Genomic DNA, 24438 nt, shown 5'->3' on the forward strand with positions numbered 1-24438 from the left:
TAAATCACTATTGCAAATGTTCCAGAAGTTCTGCTTTATTTTACGTTTGAAAGTACCACTGGTTTTAACTTTTCTTATTTTCTCTTTCTGGGCATCCTCTTTATTTGAGTGATAACAAAAAATACTTTCTTTTAAAATACGCTTTGTTTTGGCCAAAAAGCAACAGCATATGCTTTTCACTCTCTTATAAGACCAAAAAGTGTCATGATGGCATTTGTAATTAAAAACAAGTTTGTAAAATACTTTACTGTGCCGATTATAAACAAACGCCACTGTAATTTATTATTGTTTTATCAGACGGTTTTATTCAGGAAGAGAGAATAGCTATAAAATTATTTTCTGACTGACTTTATCATTTGACTTTATAAGGTATTAAACAAAGTTTATAGCAAAAATATGAATAGCCTATGCTTTGGTTTATAAAAATTAATTTCTCGGGTAATTTTTTAAATAGACCTATGTGACAATGAGAGATTCTCTTCGTGTTTCCTCTCTTCCGCTTTTTACGACGATACTAATGCATTTTAACACATCAGCTTTGCACGAATCGCTTGCCGGAGTCACTTGTTAGCTAAATGTTTTGAAAATTTTCTTTTCTATGCATTCATGTAGCCGTAAAAAAGTGGAAGAGAGAAGACGCGAGGAGAATCTCTCATTGTCACATAGATCTATTTGAAAAATTACCAGAGATTTGTAAACTAAGAAGCATACTAATTGCCGCTATAAAACCGTTATAAATTATCATGAATGCTAAAAAGCTACAATATTGTTACTTGCTACTTGGGTATTACTACCGTTCAAAATCTTTTTAGTTTGTTGTAATGCCAGCCTGAATCAATATATTCGAATGACATCCTGGCAGTAAGACGTAGTTGTTTGTCAAAATTTAGTTTCTCTTGGTTGAACTAGTCCAATACTAGTCCAGGCAGGGTCGTAGTCCTATGACCAGTACACTTATTTGTGCAATAAAAAGCATAGCCTAACTTATTTCATTAGTTGTGGGAACTTTTTTTCACGAGCAAAACAAAGCTTGTTCAAAGATTTCATCAAAATTTCAAAAAAATTGCATCCTATGGTCACATCACTTACGAAGAAACGGTAGACAAAAAACAATAGTGTTGTTTGTTTAGCGATAAAAAAACAATTAACATTAGGTACACAGTTTAATCAATAATAAGCAAAACACATTTAACTGAATAAGAATACTAAAGACTTCAATAGAAAGTCGTTGCATACAGAATTGTTCCATTTTACTTTTAGACCGTTATTACGTTATTGAGAAACGAATTTTTTCTTTTTTATCTTTATTTAATCTATTTATTTATTTATTTATTTATTTATTTACTAACATTATGACCTCATCCTCGAATTGCAGGTTTTAACTGTGTGTAATACATCGTGATATACAAAGATAATTACGTTGCTTAAGTTCATTTACTTTTTATAAATAATTACTTCATTGTTGAAGGAGCAGAGTGCAAATTTAGCTAATTTTATGATAAAAACACTCTATTACCTATTGCTTTTATTGCATTTGAATTTAAATTTTAAACTACCTATAAAGCAAGTTTTCTAATTAACTGGTGCTGTGCATGGTTTTTGATGAATGATGATGATGAAATTTGAAGGTTAGTATGAGATCAACTATTCGTGGTTGAAGTAGTGATCTTATGCATTCCCAAAATGCAATTTTCAACCTTAATGAAAACGTCAAACAAAGCAGGAGAGTGGTATACTACTAGACCGACTTCATTTGCCTTGCAGCTGGACTGGCACCATGTGTGCTTGATGTCTGGGACATTGGTTCCTTGCTTACCTACAAATACTCCTCGTTCACACACACCCCTGTATGAAAGAATCTGACGAAATATTTGGCTCGGTGCTGTCCTGGTACTTACCAACAACGTGCAGATGTACTCTAGCACTTATTTTCGGCTCTGTCGACACCTGGCACTCGTATATTCCGGCATCACGTGCCTGCACGTATTTGATCTGCAGCGTCCATACGCCGCTGTTCTCTACATAGAATGATTGAAAACGTTCGTCGGCTATAAATGTCATTCTGCATAAATCAGCGTTTAGTACGGACCGCAGAAGAAGCAAGTTTCCAGACCAGCATCCAAAAGTTGAGGTTCGAAACAAACAACCGTCCTCACGTGCAACACCGATATGGAAGCCAGTGCAAAACGACGGTGCACAACGATTCCGGGAGTTCAAAAAAAGCACAATGGCCGAGGTTGATTTCACATTAATAATAATCGATTACCACCATCCGTTCGTCGTCCATTCATCCGTGGAAGCCATTTGTTGACCAGTACGAGCGTTCATCATTGTGGTATTCAGATGACGCCAATGACGACGACGTCGACGCAGTGTCAACAACAGAGCCGGCCAGCATTGAAATCCATAGCCAGAGTCAGAGCACCCGACGCGGTTGTCAAAGTCAGAGGAAACAGCAACATCGAACCGACGACGGTGGCGTGATGAAAACGTTTCGTTCCATGATGACGAAATCGTGCCAGGTTCGGTAGACAGAAAACGAGAAAGAAATAAATGTGTGAAATATTAATAAGAGATTGATAGCGGCGCAATATATGAAATATAGCGATAAGTTCACCCGATTAAGGTACGATCTATTAAATTGCCCCGCCGAAAGAGGAGATAACAAATCAACTAACCACCATGGTTAGACATATATACCTACATAAATTTCACCCGGTTTCAAGTTCGAGCTCGACATTTTTCATGACAAGCATTTATCGACTTGTTGGATGGTGTGTTAACGTCGAAAGTTAGAGCAAACGATGTTTATTGGCATTTTAACATTCTAGCAGTTGCTTAGAAAAATATATTCAAGTACAGCCCTCCCACAGTCATGGGTTACACAGTATTATTGGCCAGTTATGACCTTTAGCTGCTTATTTCCGTTTTAATGTTAGTTATCTGTTGAAAAAAAAACGATTTTTCAATAGTAGATAGGGTATGTCGCTGCTTCGTCGTAATTGCATATTCCAGTCCTATCCAACATAAATTATTAAAAATATCAGCGATTTTAATGACACACAATGCAAAATTAGTTATTTCCTAATATTTTAGTTTATTGACTATCATATGCGATCAATCAAAGTGAGCTGAGATCTATTTAGATGCTTTTTTCATTAAAGAATTCCTAGCAGCCAAATTTCCTAAATTTTTTCGTGCGACGTTTCAATTTCCGTCATTCATAAAATGAAAACAACTTACGCAACGCATTGTCGTTTTTCTCCAGCCGGGAAAACTTGCATGACCAGCAGAAATCTTGCAGAATAACATTTGTCATGCCGTCCTACACAAATACATGCGCGCTAGCTGCGTAAACATTATTGTGATTTTTAGTTCGGACGATGAAAAATTTTGATGGACGGATTTTAAAACGGTACGGCGAATTTAAGTAATGAAGTCATTTGCGTAATTTCAATAAAATGCTTTAATAATCGCTTTTTAGTGAATTCAAAGTACACGGGTCGGAAGGTAAATGTGTCTGAGTCAAATCAGCACAAGAACTTTTGAAGTATTCATTAAATCTACCTAAGAAATAATGAAAATTAGAGTGACTTTCTTTAATACGACGGGAATTAGAAATAAACCCTATATTCATTCTGTACTACTAAGCAAGTCAATTGTGCGTCTGAACGCAGTAAAAATGTGAATAAAGCTTTCGCTGAAATTGTCAATACCTGAAAGTGTAGCTTGAGAATTTGTAAATCTCTTAAATGTACATTGAAATAAGTTATACTTAATAATGTTTCCCGTTTTAATTGATTAATTTCTTTATTTCTTATCCATCTAGTCAGCTAGGCATCCATGAATTCAAATAAACGAGGAAAAGCCCTTTTGATCATAAACAATGTTTACATAGTTCATAAAGTTATTTTTAGGTTACATACATAGAATTTCACAAAACTCATACATTGTAATATATATTGACTCTCTCATAGATTGCATGACAAAACCCATACATTGCATGATAATTAATCCAAGTACTAGTCTAGTAGTAAAGCAAAGGTAAATTTTTAATTTCAACATAAAAACACGTGTTTTGTATTAACTATCTGAGCATTCGAAGGAAACTAAACTATAGTTACTTTAACAGCTTGGGTTATTCGTGACTTCTGCGGGGTTGGGATTTGAACCCGTGTCCTCGGCGTGAGAGGCGTGAATGCTAACCACTACACCGGGACTGACCCCGTCAAAAATTATGATTGATGGAAATGCTTGGTTAGAAAGCAATATATTTGACACGATTTATTCCGTGCTATTAAAGAATCGCTAAAAACCGGAGAAATCCGTAAAACAGCAGAGAACTATCGGATACCATTTTAAACCATCCAGCGATACATGCCAACTTCTTCAAAACCCTCAGAAACCTGCCCTTAGTCTTACTTAAACTTAAACAAGAAGAAGGATTTTGTTTTAAATAGAACAATCCCAAACCAAATGTTCTTTCATACTTTAAGGTATATTATTCCTGAATGATTAAAAATATGTAATTAATTGACCCACAATTGTTACAACGTGAATTTCGACTTCTTATTGTAGATTTAACTTGATCCGTATTTTTTTCTTAATTTTTCTAGTTTGAAAATGAAATAATAGCGAAAATATGTTTGAAATAATAAATTAAATATTTGGTAATCAGAATATATGATTGTTATGATAAACGGTTTGCTTTAAATCAGTCAATAATTCATTTTGCTGTGCGATGACTCGTAAAGTGACCTATAATTGTCGAACGACTGTGTTTTCACGTCAAACAGGCCGTGTTTGCGATTGGCGATATTATTTATTTGCTACGTGGAATAATCTGGTATCTGATTTTGGTGGTTTCAGAAAGGTTATAACCATCAGTCATTAATCTTCAGTTTATATCGCTTTTTGTTCCATTCTATTGAAGCTTTATTGTTACAGATTGAAGTTTTTAGATGAAATGTTGTAGGTCTTACTCGATAAAGATCCGAGTTAAAAACGCAAGAGAAGATTACTGATATATTGAGAGTAACATAATAAGCAGTTACTGTGCGATTGACATCTATTTTGAAGTAAATAATTGTTTGACTTGAGATATCAAACCGAATCAAGTTGTAGTTCCAATATTTTTTTATGAACTTAAAAATTTGACTGTTCAACTCATGAAAGATTTTTTTGTTTAGCTCAGCAGTACCTGAATTTTATCCAGCAAGTAGCAGGTATTACATTTGTTGGAGTTACTGAGCGAAGAATAAATAATATGCCAAAACGTCCGCAGTAAACACAACCTTTTTTTTCCCTGAAAAACTGACAAACTGCAATTTCCTCAGAGATCATGATCGTGAGATCTTGCAGAGGAAATTTATAGGCACCCGTTGACCAACAACCATGCACCCACTTTTTCTTCTGTATGATGGAGGCGCCTGGTTCACCTCACTTATACCGGTCGCAAGAGACGGTAAAACTTCGACAAATAGTAACATACAATTAATATTATATGACGGCATAACTGAGAGTTAAAATAAAAGTAGTAGTAGCGTGTTAATGCTTGAACGAAACTTAGCCAAAGTTAGAGCAAGTTTGAACGCATTTAAGATAACGGTGAGATAACATTGAAAGAAAACAGTCACAAAATTGAAATGAATGCTTAATAAACTAAAATTTATTTACATTTTACTCAAATAAATAGAACTCAATTAAGTAATGCATCAGTTGTGTTATGGTGTGTGTTTTTCTAAATTTTGTCTGATTTTGTTCTAATTCTACTCAGTTCTTTTGTTAATCTTGGTGTTATTTTTTGAATAATTTGAAGTTCTCTTAACAAGGACCTCTCTGTTGTTTGTTAATTGAGTAGAAAACTGTCACTTTATTTATCAATCATTTGTAATGCAAACTCCGGCAACTATGTGCGGATATGAACAACGTTTAGCTTAACGCATCAGTTCGATTTCAGTTCGTGTTTACCCTTCCAGAACACCAAATCCAAACGGAAAGGTGGCATGTCTTTACCAGTGACAAAGCTTCACTACAAGTAATTTCTGCAGCAGCAGAGGATCGCAGGAAAGCTAAAACCACTCGACAACAAGAGGCAGCAGAAGCAAAACCCCACAATATTGTGCCTCGTGGTGTGGTTTCAGCGGGTGGGAATTTTCCTTCCATCAGATGAAACCAAGTTTGAATCTTGGGTATGAAAATATGTGGTATAAGCTCCTGCAACACATTTTATCCTCTGTAGCCAACCAGCTCGATGGTTCCCCTTGTTTGTGTGTCTGGCAGAAAATGAAAGTTTGCAGCCCTGTGCATGCTGTGGTTGCAACACAAAGGGAAAAGAACTTCCAGTTCTAGCTTATGCCGGGAAGATTTATGTGCATCGTTTGCTGCTATCTTAACGGAAACAAGGCGCTGCACATCGAACATTCAACATATTCCGGGAATTGAAAGCTGGAAGCAAAGAAAAACATTGTATCTATCTTGATCCGTTTGCAGCGTTGGTTCCGTTAACGACATTCCACACAAATCAGTAAGAACGAGCGCCAACTATTCGGGCACTTGAGCGAACCAAATTTGATAAATTATCATTCCGCGTGTGTTGGCCATTACGTCTAAACTGCATAAGACAGCAGTTAGTAACAAGAAAGTCAACAATGTAACAATTGAATATTCTACAAAATCCAAGAAAAGTTTACTATTGTATTATTTATGGTTCGAATGTAATTTTACTGTTACTTATAGTGATTTAGTTTCAGCTTTTGCCAAGCCACTATTTTAGCTAATTTATCACTCAAACTAGGGATTGTTTTCTTTGTCCTATGAAAACTCCTTCTTATTTAAGTCAAGATATCAGGAATTATTGGGGTATAGCAAGAATTCCTTGTATTCCTAAACTCTTTGATTGAATGGCAATAACCAAAAAATATACAATCAGGGTAAAACATTATTATAATCAACCAACATGGGTTATATAAAGGCAGATCCACTACTACGATCCAAATCTACGACGCCAAAAATTAGACACAGGAAAAAATCTCGACTCTAAGCTTACGTTTATTGGCCATTTACAGCAAACAAGTTAACGTGCTGCTCGAGCCAAAGATGCTGATACCTTATACTGCAAACAATATGCTTAATTTTATCCAAGAATTTAGGTATCGTTTCAAGGATCCCTATCATGATCAAAAGTGCTTACTTACTTACTTACTTTAGTGGCAACGGTCCGTTACCGATCCTGCGCCGAACGAATTATGGTCCTCCAGTACCGTCGGTCCTGGGCTGCCGTTCTCCAATCCCCACGAACACCAGTTGAACGTGCATCGTCTTCGACAGCACACACCCACCGGGTGCGGGGTCTGCCTCGGAGTCTACGACCTCTTCCTGGTTCTCTGCTGAAAATAGTTTTGGCTACTCTTTCATCGGGCATTCTGGCCACGTGTCCAGCCCACCGCAGCCTGCCACATTGCACTACCTTCAATATATCAGCATATTTGTATACTTGGTACAGCTCGTGATTCATGCGCCTGCGCCACACTCCAAGCACTCACCGATCAGCTTCCTTTAGCGTCCATGATTCGTGTTCATAAAGGGCCATCGGGAGGATTAGTATTCTGTAGAGCGCCAGTTTTGTGCGAATTTGCAAACTACGGGACTTCAGCTAGCTACGTAATCCGTAGAAAGCCCGATTCGCAGCTGCAACTCGTCGTTTCACTACGCGGCTTACATCGTTGTCACATGTCACGAGTGTACCAAGGTATATAAATTCCTCCATTACTTCATATCGTTACCCATCTAACCCCACCTCGGCGCCAACACCAGTTGGGCTCCCACGTTCCCTATCAGCAACCATGTACTATGGTACATGGTATGGTAAGTCCCAATCTCTCCGCTTCCCTTTTAAAAGGCCTGAAGGCCTCTTCCACTGCTCTACGATTGATTCCGATGATATCGACGTTATCCGCAAAACCAAGAAGCATGTGAGATTTCGTGATGATAGTTCCATTCCTTTCCACGTTTGCTCTTCGTAATGCACCTTCCAAGGCAATGTTGAATAGCAGTGCATCCCCTTGCTTCAGTCCATCCAACGTCACGTAAGCAGCTGAGGTCTCACCCGCTATTTTAACGCATGATTTGGATCCGTCCAGCGTCGCACGATTCAGCGTAACTAGATTCGTCGGAAAACCATGTTCTAGCATTATCTGCCACAGCTCATTTCGTTTAACTGAATCGTACGCCGCTTTAAAGTCCATAAACAGATGGTGTGTCTGCAAGTTGTACTCCCGGAACTTGTCTAGCAACTGACGCAGGGTAAACATCTGATCCATTGTGGAGCGACTCTCACGAAAACCAGCTTGATACTCGCCGACGAAGGACTCCGCTAACGGACTCAGTCTGCAGTACAGGATACGGAAAAACACCTTGTAGGCAGAATTGAGCAATGTAATTCCTCGATACTTTTTACACTCCAGTCGATGTCCCTTTTTGAAAATTGGGCAAATGAGGCCATCCAAGCGCTCCTGCGGCATGGTTTACGTAGTGGATTGGAATAATACATACATGGTTGGTGAAAGGCTGGATAATGCATAACATACACCCCATAGTTAGCCTCCTATCCAGCAACTTCTATGCTACAATTTTTCTCAAGGCACCAGCCGGAATTCGATCAAGCTTACCAGAGATCAGTTAACCAACCCCGACTGAAGTAAATATAATATACAACTCGGAAGGGGTTGAAATATGTTTCTCCGTACTACACCAAAGATGGCAGTCCCATCCAGGGCTTCGACCGATCTTTTTTTTCTACCGCAGTCCCACCAACGCGCATTCAAATTCACACCGTCCGTTTAGTGATGGAATACGAACGCTATGCATAACACAACTGGCAGTTTGCTCAGTCAAACGCCGATGGCACGCAGTAGTATGAACGGATTCTAAAGCTTTTTAACATTTTCGTTTCGATCAAGTTGCCTTTACCGTTTGGAGCAGCGAATGACTGCAAAACAGTCAAATGACTGGCAGTCACCACGCTTACGAAAAGCAACCGCACAATCGTATGATTCAATACTACAAAAAAAAACAACCACTACATGTGCATGGAAGAAGTCGGTCGGACTCCGTCCAATACAAACGAATATTTTGCTTGCGTCGGACCGACGTCCGGGTGACAAACTATTACTGTGAGCAGCCGATTTGGAGACAAAAAGAGAAACGAAAAAATACGTCACCGTATGCTTCCAGTCAGTTTGCAGTTTATATTCTCAAAGCGCAAAGCAAAACGGGAGATCGACTGTTTGCTTTTGCAGAGATGCCGCATGAATTGTAAGACGGCAGCAGCGTAAGCGGCAGCTTGACTGAATTCAAAAAAACAGTCAAATGATCGTTCAAAAAGCGGAGTTTGAATACGGAAAGTTCGCATTCACGGCAGTCACATTCAACTTGCGATCCCTTTTCAAGCCCTGGTCCCATCGCCCATCACGAGACTCGGTAGCGTATCTACATCCAACTACTACGGAAATTCAAGCAACTACGGGTCGAAATTTTCGGCATCGACTAAGGTGACGAATGGAAACTTGGTTCGCAGAGAGCGACCGAAAGCTCGAACAGCTTAAGCGCCGTAAACTTGGCATCGTCGTTCTGCAGGAAATCTGTCGCAAAGGAGAGAAGGTATAGAAGATCCGCGGCAGAGAGGTCCAGTTTTCCGAGAGCGGTAGCACTACCAACCAACTGGGAACGGGTTTTGTAGTGTTGGGCAGAATGCAGGATCGCGTGATAGATTGGAAGGCGTTCATCGAGAGAATGTGTCTATTGAGGATAAAGCGCCGTTTGTTCATTTACAGCATTGTCAACAAGCGCTGCCTGCATAAAACTAGACCTGACGATGAGAAGGAATAGTTCTTTGCGAGGGTGAAGACAACGTACCACAGCTGCTCGCCGTGGAACATCAAAATCGTCATCAAGGGATATGAACGCCCAGTTCGGTAGGGAAGAAATGTACAGACCGGTAATAGGACACTATGCACACTAACACGAACCATAACGGTTAACGATGTATAAACTTCGCAGCTTCCCGAGGCCTGGTGATCCAAAGCAACTTTTTGCCACGCGAAGATATCCAAAAGGCTACCTGGCGATCACCTGATCAACGTACAATGAACCAGATAAACTGCGTTCTTATAAAGACCGTGTTTTTCTTCAACATCACTAACATACGTTATCTACGGTTTGCGGGTATTAACTCTGACAATCACCTACTAGCAGTATATACGCTCAAAACTGTCAACCGCATACCAGATACGTCAAAACCGTTTTCCTCGACTGAACATTAAGCAGCTAGGCAACACGCAATCTGCAGAGAACTACGCGCAAATACTGGATGAGCCTTCTTCAGATTAGTTAGCTGCTTCAGACCTCGAAGACGGTTGGAGCAGAATATGCTCGGCCATCGGAGAGGTTGCATTAAGTGAAGAGACCGGAGTGATTGGTTTGAAAAATGCTAGAAAGTGGTGGAGAAAAAAATTGCTTGGAAAAATTATCTGAGCATTGCCACTAGGCAGAACTTGGCCGAATACCGACGAGCAAGAAATTAGTTGCCAACGAAATTGAGGCCGAAATAGACTAAAAAGAGGACAGAGAGCGTGAAGCATTAGAATAACTATTTCGAGCTTATGACGTACGTAAACTTTACGATAAGATGCCTCAAACTCGTAAGGACTACGCAACGAAACTTGACATGTGTAGGGATGAGGAAGGGAATCTAAGCACAAACGAGCGTGAGATGGTCTACAGGTTGAAGCATTTTTTCGATAAACACCTTAATGGCGTAGTTGCAGAAGGAGTAACGGAAGGTAATCTGGGAGTGCCCGTGTAATGTAATGATAATAAAGCACAGGTTCGGCAGATCGTACAAGCGTATTTGTACCCGCCTGCATCATACAGTAAAAGCAATCGAAGCGCTCTGGAACTACGTCACAACGTTCGTTTTGTTGCTCTAGCTTGCATTGAAATTTTTCAACCACGGGGTACAGTTGCCATGGGCACATAGTTTGTTGTATCAGCTTTCTTTACTAATATAATCAAACACGCCTTTCCTCTTAACCTGTCTATATATTATCATTGGGCGCGTATGCCCTGCGCGAGCAGCGTCAGCGATCCGACAAGAGGGCATCGAAACGAGATACCTAATTTTCACCAAAGGTAATCAACTCTTAGGCTGTGCAGATGACTTTGATGTCAGAGTTAGGAAGTTTGCGCTGGCGAAGGCAATCTACACTACACTGAAAGCGAAGTCTACGCAGATTGAGCTAAAAATAAATGCATCGTAGACTAAATACATGTAAAGAACCGGTTCAAAGAAAACAAACGCGCGCATTCCACGGATGGTAACCATTAACGGCGACGAACTAGAAGTGGTAGATGATCGTGTATTTTGGATCGCTGGTGACCGCGGAAAACAAAACTAGTAAGGAGATCCAGATCCAGGAGATCGGGTCTACTTTGCCGTTCGACAAACGCTTAGTAAAGAAAACTGATACAACAAACTATGTGCTCACGGCAACTGTACCACGTGGTTGAAAAATTTCTTTGCAATCTATAGCAACAAAACGAATGTTGTGACGTAGTTCCAGAGCGCTTCGATTGCTTTGGTACGCGCCCTTGCCGTTTTTGAGAGAAAGGTACTGCGGACGATATTTGGCGGAGTACAAACTGAAAGCGGAGAGTGGCGGAGGCTTACGAGGAATCACGAGCAGTCATTGCTTGGAGAGAAGTCTATCGTACCTTCTCGCGAAAGACAGTAGAGTACGGCGAGCCGAACACGTCGTAAAGATGCCGAAAGACAGTGCGACGAAAACAGTGCTGTTTAACAACCCCATTGGCACTAGGAACAAGGCGGGTTCAACGCGCAAGATGGCTCGACAAGGTCGAAAGCGATTTGCGATTTCTGAGCCACCCGGAAATTGGCGATGAGTTGCCCAAGATTGAGTTGAATGGAGGCGACTGCTTCAAACCGGCATCCCGAATGATAGAGCGCCATAAATACAAAAGATGTATAACTACCCGAGCAGGAGCGAAGAGCAAAATAATATCAAAATGTGTTATTGGAAATCGAATAACTCATATCAAAATTTGGTCTTGCTTTGGCTGACCTAGTTGGTAAAATAACAAAAAATAATATCAAAATTTTACTCCTTTAAGGTCAAAAGAAAAACTACTTGTGTTATTTGAATAACAAAGCAATAACATGACTGTATTCAGAGTTTAGAATAACATATTTTAGTATTATTAAGGTATTGAATAACATATGCAGTAGTATATGAGATATTAAAAATCATTTTATAAAATATTTATAATCTAAAATCTCTTTAATAGGTATCACTGTGTGTTAAATTGGAAATTCTGCGCATTTTGTAGACTGCAAAAGAGGAATATTCAATCCAAATTAAAAAGTTAGTGCATCGTTTTAATGCTCCTCAATACTGTTCCGTTATGTTTGTACGTATTCCGTCTCATATGCTTTATTATTCCTGAGCTGCTACTATAATGGCCAAGAAAATCTTCTTTAACGCCTAAGAGTTATAGGGATTCAAAATCTGGTTGCTTTTCCACCAGATTTTGATTTCACATAGTTCTTACCTTTCTGTAAGACGTAGTATTACGTGAAAAACCAAAACTTGTGACTGACAATAACCGCAAACAGAGAGAACCATAGAAGTTGTTCGTAATAAAATAAGTAGAAAACTTTGCCTGTAGACTAAAGTATTAACAATCCATTACATGCGAAGTGAACTCTGTATGAACGAGAAAGTGGGAATAGTTAGAACGGTGTTTGGAGCATAACAAATTTGGTGAAACAATTGACAATTGTTTTATTATAAACACTTTAAAGGCAAAAGGAATAAGAAAGAGCCAATTTTGATGATTGAAAAAATGTTTTACGGGAAATTTCACACATTTGAAAGCATATACTGTTTCCTCATATACGTTTCATTGTTTCTGTCTAGCTTTAAAATTATTCAAGCAACTGATTCTAATAAATCTAGAACTTTATTCGATGCTTCTCGTGCGTAGAAAAGTTTTAAAAATAGTTAAGATATGCTATCGCCAACCGGAGTGATACTCCGGTTATTTAAATTAGTAAGAAAATCGTTTAAATATTACAAAAATCGATCTATACAACTTTTGAAAAGATCAAAAACTACTAGGCTTTTGCAACAAGTCGGTTTTTAGGGAAAGGTCATAAATCAAATTGAGAAAATCCGTTCCAACTTAGCTCAATGATCCCTATTCGGGAATGCACTACCAACCAACGGCTCAAGAAGGACGAACGAATTGAGAGACGCTGACAAGAATAAACGAGGCAATCTTTCATACACAGTAATATTTATCGGTTCTCTTCTTACATTTAATCACAGAAAATGTGTCCGATGATGGATCAGAGGGGAATTGTATTCAGAGAAATGACTCTGGCAGCCATATTCTGCTGGACAGACTGGCAGATTGAATAAAAAGAATTCAGATAAAGATGGTACAAATGAAATGATTGTGTGGCTTGCTCCAATTTCTGTTCGATTGGAATACTCTAATGGTCGTCACACAATTAAATGAAGTGGAAAATCGTTGTCAAACTTTTCTTATTGTTATGCCAAGCTTCCGTTTGATAATTAATCACGGTCAACAGGGAGTCTCCCACTATTTTGGGATGGATGACTTGAGAAAATATATAAGGTACGATATTTCACGGATTGACGATCACTAGAGTAATTTTCTGCACAAGAAGTCGTACTTTTAATCAAAGGGAAATTTTAATGTTACCTTATAGATATATAAACTGCTTTCTCATGACTGTGCAGCATTTAGATCCAGGAAAAAAGAAGAATATGGTTAATGAATTTGTAATGTAATTGCTTTCCGTACTGGTCTGTTCATACTATGATTATCGGGGTTGTTCTTTGCACGACGTAGAATTGCAAAAGTTCATCAAACCGCCGCGGCGACTTGTTTAAAAAAGCACCGAACTGAAAATTTTCAGTTATCTACGAGAAATATCAGTAGAGATATATTCGAAAGTTTTCAAATTCAAAATAATGATTTGCATACTTACAATTTAAGTGCATCATGTTACTCGTAAGAGCCACGCTTTGGTAACTTTTAAAAGTCACCATGCAAACGTCTGTACATTTATAAATAGGTAAAAATAACAAGTTTTTAAAATTTGTTGAGAGATACGTGTTTCATTTCGTACACGGCTTGTCCTTATCATCGTAAGGTTGTGTCATTTCGGCTAGTATCCGAGATGCATCGGAAGCATTTAGTATTACTCAATATCGAATTTTTAACGAAAACTTTGAGAAATGAAAAATTGGTACTAAAATCGAGTGTACTTTACACGTATATAATAAATCTGAAAACTGCCGTTTTTATTTATTTTGATTAAAACATTGTAGATACTTTTGTATAGACATGGTGTTATATTTCTGCACCGTGTTGAAGTCCAATGCCATTTAAATAATGATGCCATCTGACCGTTGTCAAGCCAGCAATCTGTTCATTAGCGATACACTGAAATAAAAACTCAATGGCGAAGCACTTTTTTTTAAACGGTTCTTCATTCTCACCAATTTTACGATCGATAATTAATTTAAAATCCACCATTAATCACCAACTGTAAATTTTCGATAGGTCTCCCATTACGCAGCAGCATTTCATTAGTCGGTTACCAGTTTCCTTGTTTTCCGAAACGTATCGTAACTCCGCTCCGAGTTCCGGGTCCATTCGCTTCAGACTTTGTGTGTTGCCTGTTCCTCTCGCAACGTTGGCACCGTGGATTTTGCTTTGTAATTTGCTACCATCATTGTTGCGGGCTAGCAAGCTTTCGGCTTTGGAAAAAATTAGACCCGTGTGAAAAATGATATCCCGACGTGCTCTTCAACCGAAAATTTGTTGCGTTCTTTTTACGGCTCGAATTACACAACAAAAATCTGGCAATAAAATGGCACGGTAGAGGGGATGCTACGTAAAGCAAGTGGAAATTGACGGTTTAAAGCGCATATTTAGCATTTAAAACATTAATCGAATTTTAGTCTTTTTTATTGGTGTTTTATTATCGCAACATGTTGTTTTAACGGAATGAAAATTGTTAAATATTAAATACGAGTTAAGTTGTAGAAGTCTGCAAAATACGCAATGTTCCCTAATATGTAACAAAGTTCTCATTAATCAACCAATTATGTACGAACTTTTGAATATCATCTAACACCATTCCGGACGATCATGAAAATTACAGAAATTCGGTAAGAATAGATTAATTATGTGTAAGAAAAAAATACAAAACACCTTTTTGATTTCCGTTCTGAACATTTCTTGTAATGACTCATTTTTACCACGTTGCTCTTTTCTATTGTCAATAATAGTTTCCGTTCACTCAGCGTTTTCATTCTTATTTATTCTATGCAATTTTAATTCCAGCACACCACGGCTAAAATTAAAAACTTTTCGCTTGGCAGTAGAAATAATTTTCGCCGGCAACAAAGAAATGCAAACTCTACACCGTTTGAAGCAATTTTCTAATTCAGAGCTTAATTCCGCTGTGTGTTAAATTCACCGTAAAAGATAAACTTTCGTGGCAAAAAGACGCTTCAGAGAGACGGAAATAATAAGATACGACCCCCTAGCTATATCTACCAGAAGTAGGAAGCAATTTTCGGGAAACCGGAATTGACAATGCTGTGTTCGTGCCAATAGGTAAAAGAATATCCGGTCAAGTCATAACGATGCACAGAGTAGATATGAAACTAATGAACCCCCTAGGTGTTCACGATGCTAGCAGTTTGTCTACGATGAATATGCATAAACACCATGCAGTTATAGTTCTATTTACGATTTGCCTTTTGCACAGGGATTAATAAAGCAATTGCTATGAGTGCAAATTCTTGTGCGGGATTTTAAGATTATTTTTAAATATGATGGTTCGTATACGCATACAGATATTTCTGCACGATAGAAGCTGCGATTGGCAAGGACGTGAAAGATTAATTCAACATGTAGATAGGTTTTAGGAGAACTTATTATCATTTTGGTAAATTTCTCATGGTGTCAAAATATTAGATATTCAAGGTCCTAACAATCTAATGCTGAAATCTTTTATTATTCTTATGATTCCGAACGGAGAATAAGGTATAAGCTACAGGGGTTAGACAAAATGATCGGGACAGGCAAAATTTTGATGAGATTCAAACGGCCATAACTTTTACAAAATTGAGCATTTTTAGATGAAACCAATTGCATTCGACGGGGAAATTTTCCTAGTTTGCCTAAAATATTTCAAAATTTACAATAGTCAGCGGACACCGGAGATATTCTGGGTTTTCTGGGGATACGTCAAAAACTGATTTTTTAATCGCCTGTATCTTTTTCTGTCATGGAAATTTATTAATTTTCATATTTTATCACAAAACTAGATTTCATTTCTAGTCGATTGGTCGAAAAAGAACGGAAATCCGACGAGAAACAACCGAGATATGGCTATTTTAGTGAAATCAGTTCTGGAAATGTTGCCAGTAATGTCTTACCTTTATGATCATTTTAGAACATGACCAAAACCATTCCAACATGGATGTCAAACTACAAAAATTTACGAGGGTTGAAAATCCTGAAGTTTGACACCCATATTGACATGATTTCGAATATTCCCTGAAACGACCACTTCCGCTGGGGTACCTAGAACCTGCTACAGGGTTGCCATGGCACGCAGCGGACTTGGAAATGCTGCCGCTGTCAATGGCTCATAAAACCTTAACGTTTGATGCTCATATTGACATGGTTTACGTCATGTCTTAAAACGGCCAGAGAAATAGATGTTACTAGTACTGATTTTACGAAAATGGCCGTAACTTGGTTGTCTCTCGTTGGATTTCAGTTCTTTTCTCACCAATCGACTGGAAATGAAATCTAGTTTTGGGATAAAATATGAATATGAATAAATTTTCATGACAGAAAAAGATACAAGCGATGAAAAAAATCAGTTTTTGACAAACCCCCAGATAACCCGGAATATCTCCGGTGTCTGCAGACCTTTGCGAATCTTGAGATATTTTAGAAAAACTAGAAAGATTTCCCCGTCGAATGCAATTGGTTTTATGTGTAAGTTATGGTCGCTTGAATTTCATCAAAATTTTGCCTGTCCCGATCATTTTGTCTAACCCCTGTATATAAATTTACGTGGATCAATGAATGGTCTTTGTTATGATTTTTTATGACTTCTGAATTTATATACCTTTCATGTAGGCTTGTGAAACTAACACGAATAAAAGACGCGACTTTTTAAATTTTATTTGAATTTTTTTTTCAAATTTGATTAAAAATGTATTTTTTCAAATTTTTTACTAAGTCCAATTGGTTGATTGTCTGCAACTTATTCTCACACACTCTCCCAGTATAATCAAAAGTTTTCGAGTCAATTTTTATTTAAATTAAATTTTGTGAAAACAAATACACTCTTCTTAAAAATTAGTTTTAAATATATTAATTATCGATTGTTCTGTGAGAAATAAACAAAACGATTTCATTCACTAAAGAGATGTTTAAAATTTCATTCTTTCATGAAAAGTCGAACAGCTGGGCATTGAATTACGAACAATTTTTAAAATATTTTTTACTTTGCGCTCTGCATATGGAACGTCAAGCGACACCACCGCGGAAAATTTTGTGAAAAACTTGTCCAAAACATCGTTGTGAAAATGTATTTTCAATATAAAAATAAAGGAGGCGGTAAAGGAATAAAATATTTACTATAACTTAGGCGAAAAAAATGGCGGATTCGTTTACTTTAGATATATATGCTAATTTGAAAGTCCCACTTAGCTGTTAGATGTTGATGTGATTCGCACACATACAACAGCGTTTGTTGGCTTGTACCGTAGGATGCTTGTATGAAGCCACATGAAATCACTTCGATAATACGCCGAAATATGGCATTCACCGTGTATCGATGGCAGACTATAAGTCCAAATTATATACCAGGTGACGAAAGTCCTTTCATTGCAAAAGCGGATTGTTTCAATTTGTTCAACTTTGCATTTTCGAAAGCTTCTTATAGCACATTTACGAAACGTATTCCATGCGGCAAAATACGCTCTGCATTGTACGCTACCAGCCGCAACTGTACTAGAGAGCGGTTTGCTGGTTTAAATTTTTTTAGCTGTATTCTGTTGTAGCGCAAGTTCAATTAGGTTATCTACTCGGCGGGGCTTTACTGAATCGGGGGGCATGGGAAAAGGTGTGCTGGAAGCAAAGTAACACCGTCAGCACGAAAAATACATGGCTAATAACAATTAGGTGGGAAGGCATTTGCAGACTTTTTCCGGCTGCAAAATTACAACATCAGTGCAAAATGCGTACCTGTCGACGGTAAGGATGTGGTCGTCTCTCACTCGCACCCATGACACTGACTTGTTCCCCAGCTGTTTCACCTGTGAAAAATGGTCGAAACGGAAAAGAGTAGAAAAAAATCATCAGAGCAGATATAACAGCATGAGCAAATTTGTTTCGATCCGGGGTTTTGTGCCATGCGCACTGGGGCCACGTTAGCCGAGGATTTTCTAGGAAATCGGAATAGCAGGCAAATGGCAAATTTGACACAATATACTTACCTTGCACGGAAGATATGCATGTGTTCCTATCTGTGTGGTAACGTTGCTAACTCCGCTTCCGTCCAGATATGGCCCGGCAAAGAATGTACCGCCAGAGTTCAGCTTATTTAATGCTAATGACGTACTGATGTCTCCTGTGACATAATCTGTAATTAGAGACAACAAGACATATGTTTTAGACTGTTGGAAATAATATTTTTATCGAGTATGACAAATAATAGAAGAGATTTATTTGGGTGAAATATTGATGCTGTTGATGATAACGCTTTAATTTTATTACCATTATTTTTTAAATTTTATTGGTATTTTTGGGGACGGCTTTAGATTCAATGAGTAATGATACTGAACATGTTCTTGAAACTTTATAATTCTATTATTGTTTGAAATTATTCTGAATCAGGTTCCAGGTACATTTTAATAACCTCTGGCCTTCCCAAACCTTGACAAAAAGTGGAGCATCAAATATTCGCTATACACTCACTGCCCAAAATCGCAAATCAGTCCTATATGAATTTTGTGCTAAATATTAAGATCGTTTGTTTCCATGCTATACTATTGATTGAGAATAAAAAATGTATACATTTGTTCTTAGCAAGTATGAAAAAAATAAGAGCTCTCTTTGTCCCATCAGCCACTAGATTTCATTTATTTTAGTATCGAATGAGAGGTCTTAACGTTCTAAATATATATGCTAAATTTCGTAAGAATTGAACCTACCGGTGAAAAGTTATTTAAGGGGTTATGTACCCTGCCGAACTCTTGGGAGTCGAAAGCGTACGGCTGTATTGTACAATCCATTGGGTTATACTTAAGGTATGGATTGTGGAGAAACTATCAACGGAATGAAAGTCTCATATGCCCTATTTACGAAAAGGACCATCGACCAGGACTGCAGCAGTTTTGGAGCAGTTATTCTCCTCAATTCTGCAAACAAACTCTCCCTGCATACTGTTTCATAGACTGGGGCCGTTGCAGGAAACTTTTGTTAGCGAATACCAGTGCGGTTTTCTAGAGGGACGATCCACGATGGACCAAATGTTTACCTCGCGACAAATGCTCGATAAATTATGGCAATTCCTCTTACAAACTCATCATTTGATTATAGACTTGCAGGCGGCGTACGGTTCAGTTAAACGAAATGAACCGTGGCACATAAGGCCAGTGTTGCAAAGCCCACACTTGTGTGGTCTAATTTTCTCACACACGCGTACTTATTCTAACGAACACGCTGGCATAAGCATCCCTTTAAAACTCTCGTTTTTATTTCTTCATGCGCTGCTACAAGTTTTTGCGAGTGTGTGTTTAGCTAACAGCTTCAGTCGTCGCCCGTCGTTCGTCGTTGCACCCCGATGCGCTGATACCGACTACTCGCAACGGCTCGTACTTCCGCCCGTGAGTAGAATCGAGGGCGAAGATAAAGAAGAAGAAGAAGAAGAAGAAGAAGAAGAAGAAGAAGAAGAAGAAGAAGAAGAAGAAGAAGAAGAAGAAGAAAAATCAGAGGGGTTGTGCACAAGACACGACCGCATATATTGGTGACGCAGGACTACGTAAGCCTCTTGGTAGTGATAGTAGCAAGTATCCATGCTTGTAATCATTCGTTTCTTCATGTATACATGCTGTATGCAACATATATACATGCTACATGCGTTGTATGTAACATTTATCAAAGTAGTAACATTGCATACGTGCAATCCTCAAAAGATTTCAGAGTTATTTCAATGCGCATATGGAAACAATTTAACAAAATCGAGACAAACTATTGCTTTCCTGCTACCTTACAGAAATTGAAGATTGTTTTTATTACCCAAGGTTACCCACGTTGAAGGGATTTTACCAATTCAATCCTATTTTATCAACAGCACATCTTTTCACTACACTTCTAATGAAACGGCAAGCATGCGTATTCATACAGAGTCATATTATAACCGAAAACTACAGCTGTAGCACGTTTTTCCAACACAGGTATCAAATTCGCCTAGGTTTAATCGTCTCGCAGTAAAGAATTTGCGATCTGTTGTGGCAACGAACTTGTGTCGTTTTTTCTGGCATACTTCCCTAACACAGACATCAAATTGGACTAGGTTTAATCGCGTTCGTAAGAAATCTGTTGGCACGAGGGGGCTTTGTCACTCTTTCTGGCGTACTTCCCAAGCAAGGATTTCAAAATAGTCTAGGTTTAATCGCGGTGTTAAGAAATCTTGTTGAAATGAGGAAACTTTGTCACTTGTTTTGGCTTACTTCCCAAGCACAGATATCAAATTGGTATAGGTTTAGATCATCCTAAAGAATCTTCCAGCCAATCACGTAGCGAGAATTCTGGTAAAACATAGAGGTTCATCATTTTCAATTTTTTAATAGTTCAACATCAAGAATCCATACTTTTCTTCATTTGGGCCAATTCTTAGAAGATTTTCCAATCGATTGGTGTAAGAATATTGAAAATCGATCGGAAAACCGCTGAGCTATTAGCGCTCAAAACCTTTCATTTTTCGTGACGCTCGCATTTTTCGATTTTTTGGAATGACACCCTATCTCAAAACTTGCCGTAAGACGTAGTCCTACGTCAAAAGTAATGCAAAAATTGTATCCCAATGCGCTACCAGCCTCGCTATGCAGGAAGACGATGTGAGGATGTACGTGCGCGAGTATGTGGGTAGCAGAATGTCTGCACACAGCACCAGCGGCTGTTTCTTTTACGCCTGCGTGTGCGGCGTAAGCGTTGAATGCTATGTTTCTCATACTCTTTTAGAAATTAGAAAAGCGCATTAGAAAGCATTAGAAAAGCGGGTTGGACATCGGACCCTTCTGGTGTTGGAACTGCGGTGGTGATAGATGGAGATAAACTTTTGAAGTGGTCCCCGAATTTGTTTACCTTGGGACCTTGGTGACAACAGGGTAAGTCGTGCTGTAAAAGAGAGCGACCGGCGAGCTCTTGGTGTTTTTGAGCGTAAGATCCTGCGAGCAATTCTTGGCGACATATAAAAAGAAGGAGTATGACGCAGGTGCATGAATTCTGACGTATATCAAGTATACAAAGAAGCAGATATTGTGAGGCAACTTTCTCTTAGAAGACGACTACCCATCTTCTCAATACAAGACTCTCTGGTCACCAAACTACTGTGAATCAGCTAGACAAACTCACAAGCGATGGACTCTCCACAACCGATACCCAAATTTGCACCCTAAGAGAAAAATTGCTCTCATAGAACACTGTATAGATAACGCCCACAGATTCGATCTATCAAATACAAAAATAGTCGATCGAAGCTATAAGAAAATTGCTCTCCCGATACTAGAAATGTGTCACATCTACAACACTCCCAACACAGTCAACCGAAGGAGTGATGTAGATGGCCTGAACGACACATGTGCAGAAATACTAGCCTCGATAAAACACACAAACATCCATTAGATATCCCTCCCACTCTAGCCCTCAGTTAGAATACTAGTAGGTGGAAAGCCACAGTGCAAAAAAATAGTATGTCGAATTGCTTCCAAGTATGAAAATAATTCAAACGTTCAACAGGTTTTTACTAACAAATAATGACCTTAACTTTCCCAGAAATATATACCTGTTGTAGACGACAGATATGCAATAAAAACTAACAAAAGACATTTAAATCCTTAACACTAAAGACAAACAACAAAGAACGGATAACATTGTACATCTAACAAGACACATTGTAGCAATCCATGAAAAAGCCTTAAATACAAAACCGAAACGTAGGAAAGAATTTAAAAATCTGTTCTGATTTCTACAAAAGACTGAGAAACCGGACAAAAACTTTAGATTTTACCTATATTATAGTCATACAATATTTGATCTCCTGGAACACTTCTAAAATATGACATCTTGCGGCGAGCACTATGGACTGAATCACCGAAAATTAAAAATACAGAAAAGATTCGGTAATATAATATATTATTTTGTAATTGACAGAAGGAATATGCGAAATAATAATTTTGTGGCAATATCGGTCGTATCAGTTTAACGAAACTTTATTTTGATTTTATTTAATAAATTAAATTGCAAATTATTTTTAAAGTCTTCTATTGTCTTGTTAATTTTTTTTAAACCAATTGTCTGTGGGCTCTGTAGTCTAAAGAACATAAAAACGAGTATACAGAGTGTTAACATTTCTAACACGAAACATAAGTGGGAGTAAGTGAATAAATGAATAAGTGAGTAAGTAATTGAGTGAGTGAATGAGTGAGTGAATGAGTGAGTGAATGAGTGAGTGAATGAGTGAGTGAATGAGTGAGTGAATGAGTGAGTGAATGAGTGAGTGAATGAGTGAGTGAATGAGTGAGTGAATGAGTGAGTGAATGAGTGAGTGAATGAGTGAGTGAATGAGTGAGTGAATGAGTGAGTGAATGAGTGAGTGAATGAGTGAGTGAATGAGTGAGTGAATGAGTGAGTGAGTGAGTGAGTGAGTGAGTGAGTGAGTGAGTGAGTGAGTGAGTGAGTGAGTGAGTGAGTGAGTGAGTGAATGAGTGAGTGAGTGAGTGAGTGAGTGAGTGAGTGAGTGAGTGAGTGAGTGAGTGAGTGAGTGAGTGAGTGAGTGAGTGAGTGAGTGAGTGAGTGAGTGAGTGAGTGAGTGAGTGAGTGAGTTAGTGAGTGAGTGAGTGAGTGAGTGAGTGAGTGAGTGAGTGAGTGAGTGAGTGAGTGAGTGAGTGAGTGAGTGAGTGAGTGAGTGAGTGAGTGAGTGAGTGAGTGAGTGAGTGAGTGAGTGAGTGAGTGAGTGAGTGAGTGAGTGAGTGAGTGAGTGAGTGAGTTAGTTAGTGAGTGAGTGAGTGAGTGAGTGAGTGAGTGAGTGAGTGAGTGAGTGAGTGAGTGAGTGAGTGAGTGAGTGAGTGAGTGAGTGAGTGAGTGAGTAAGTGAGTGAGTGAGTGAGTGAGTGAGTACTAGAGAACGGATTTCATATTTGAATTGGCATCGTCATAAATTTCGAGTGGCTCGTGCTGTTTCAAGCAGTATTTTTTCCTGAGAGTCAGAAGCCGACCTTTCCCACTGGTCGAGCTATCTTACCCGCTGGACCCATGTGTTATTGATACCTACCAGTTGTTGAAAAGCACCATTTTTGTCGCACTGTCGTCCGGCATCCTTACGGAATCTCTCATGATTCATACGTGATTTATTTTCTGTCATTCTCCGCTTTCAGCTTGTGCTTCACCAAATATCATTCGCAACACCTTCTCCTCGAGCACGCTATGAACGCGTATGAGCAGAGTCATAGCTTCAAGTCCATAAAGAACTACCGGTTTAATAAACGTTTTGTACATTGTCAGCTTTGTACGGCGGTGCATGTTTCTTGATCGTAACGTTTTGCGAATAGACCTGATTTCCCGTTAGAATGCACCGCTGAATAATATGCTAGATAAGCTGTCACCTTGTCTTAACCTTCGCTGCGTCACAAAGGGTCTCGGGTGTGTCCCCAAGATGCACACGAAACATATCACTCGATCCAATGTATCTCTGATCAGTCGTTTCAGTCCAGAAAACTGAGTCCGGGCATTATGTGCCATATCTGGTCTCGATTGACTGATCGTATACTACTTTGAAGTCAATATAGTTGTGATGCGTGGGCACGTTTCCCAGCATTTCTGCAAGATCTATCAGATGGAAAAATTTGCTCCGCAGTGGCGCGAGCTTCCACGAATCCCACCTGATAATTCCCTACGAAATCTTGTGCTATCATTGACAGCTGATGCAACAAGGCATGTGAGAGTACTTAGTGACGACGTTTACCAGCGTCATGCCGCAATTGTTGATGCAGTCGAACCCATAATCCTTTTT

At 38.7% G+C, this 24438-nt stretch overlaps 1 protein-coding gene across 1 annotated transcript in view; it reads right to left on the reverse strand.

The window, feature by feature from the left end:
- The window catches only part of LOC128735813 (zwei Ig domain protein zig-8-like), an 82102-nt gene that overhangs the window by 35382 nt on the left and 22282 nt on the right, over nucleotides 1-24438 (reverse strand). The window contains exons 2-4 of the mRNA XM_053830298.1: nucleotides 18642-18821; nucleotides 18391-18461; nucleotides 1899-2062 (exon numbers count right to left, since the gene is read on the reverse strand). Coding sequence (XP_053686273.1) covers nucleotides 1899-2062; nucleotides 18391-18461; nucleotides 18642-18821 — 415 coding nt within the window. The remainder of the gene's footprint in view (nucleotides 1-1898; nucleotides 2063-18390; nucleotides 18462-18641; nucleotides 18822-24438) is intronic.

The sequence above is a fragment of the Sabethes cyaneus genome, chromosome 2 (assembly GCF_943734655.1).
Source record: "Sabethes cyaneus chromosome 2, idSabCyanKW18_F2, whole genome shotgun sequence".
Classification (NCBI taxonomy): domain Eukaryota; kingdom Metazoa; phylum Arthropoda; class Insecta; order Diptera; family Culicidae; genus Sabethes; species Sabethes cyaneus.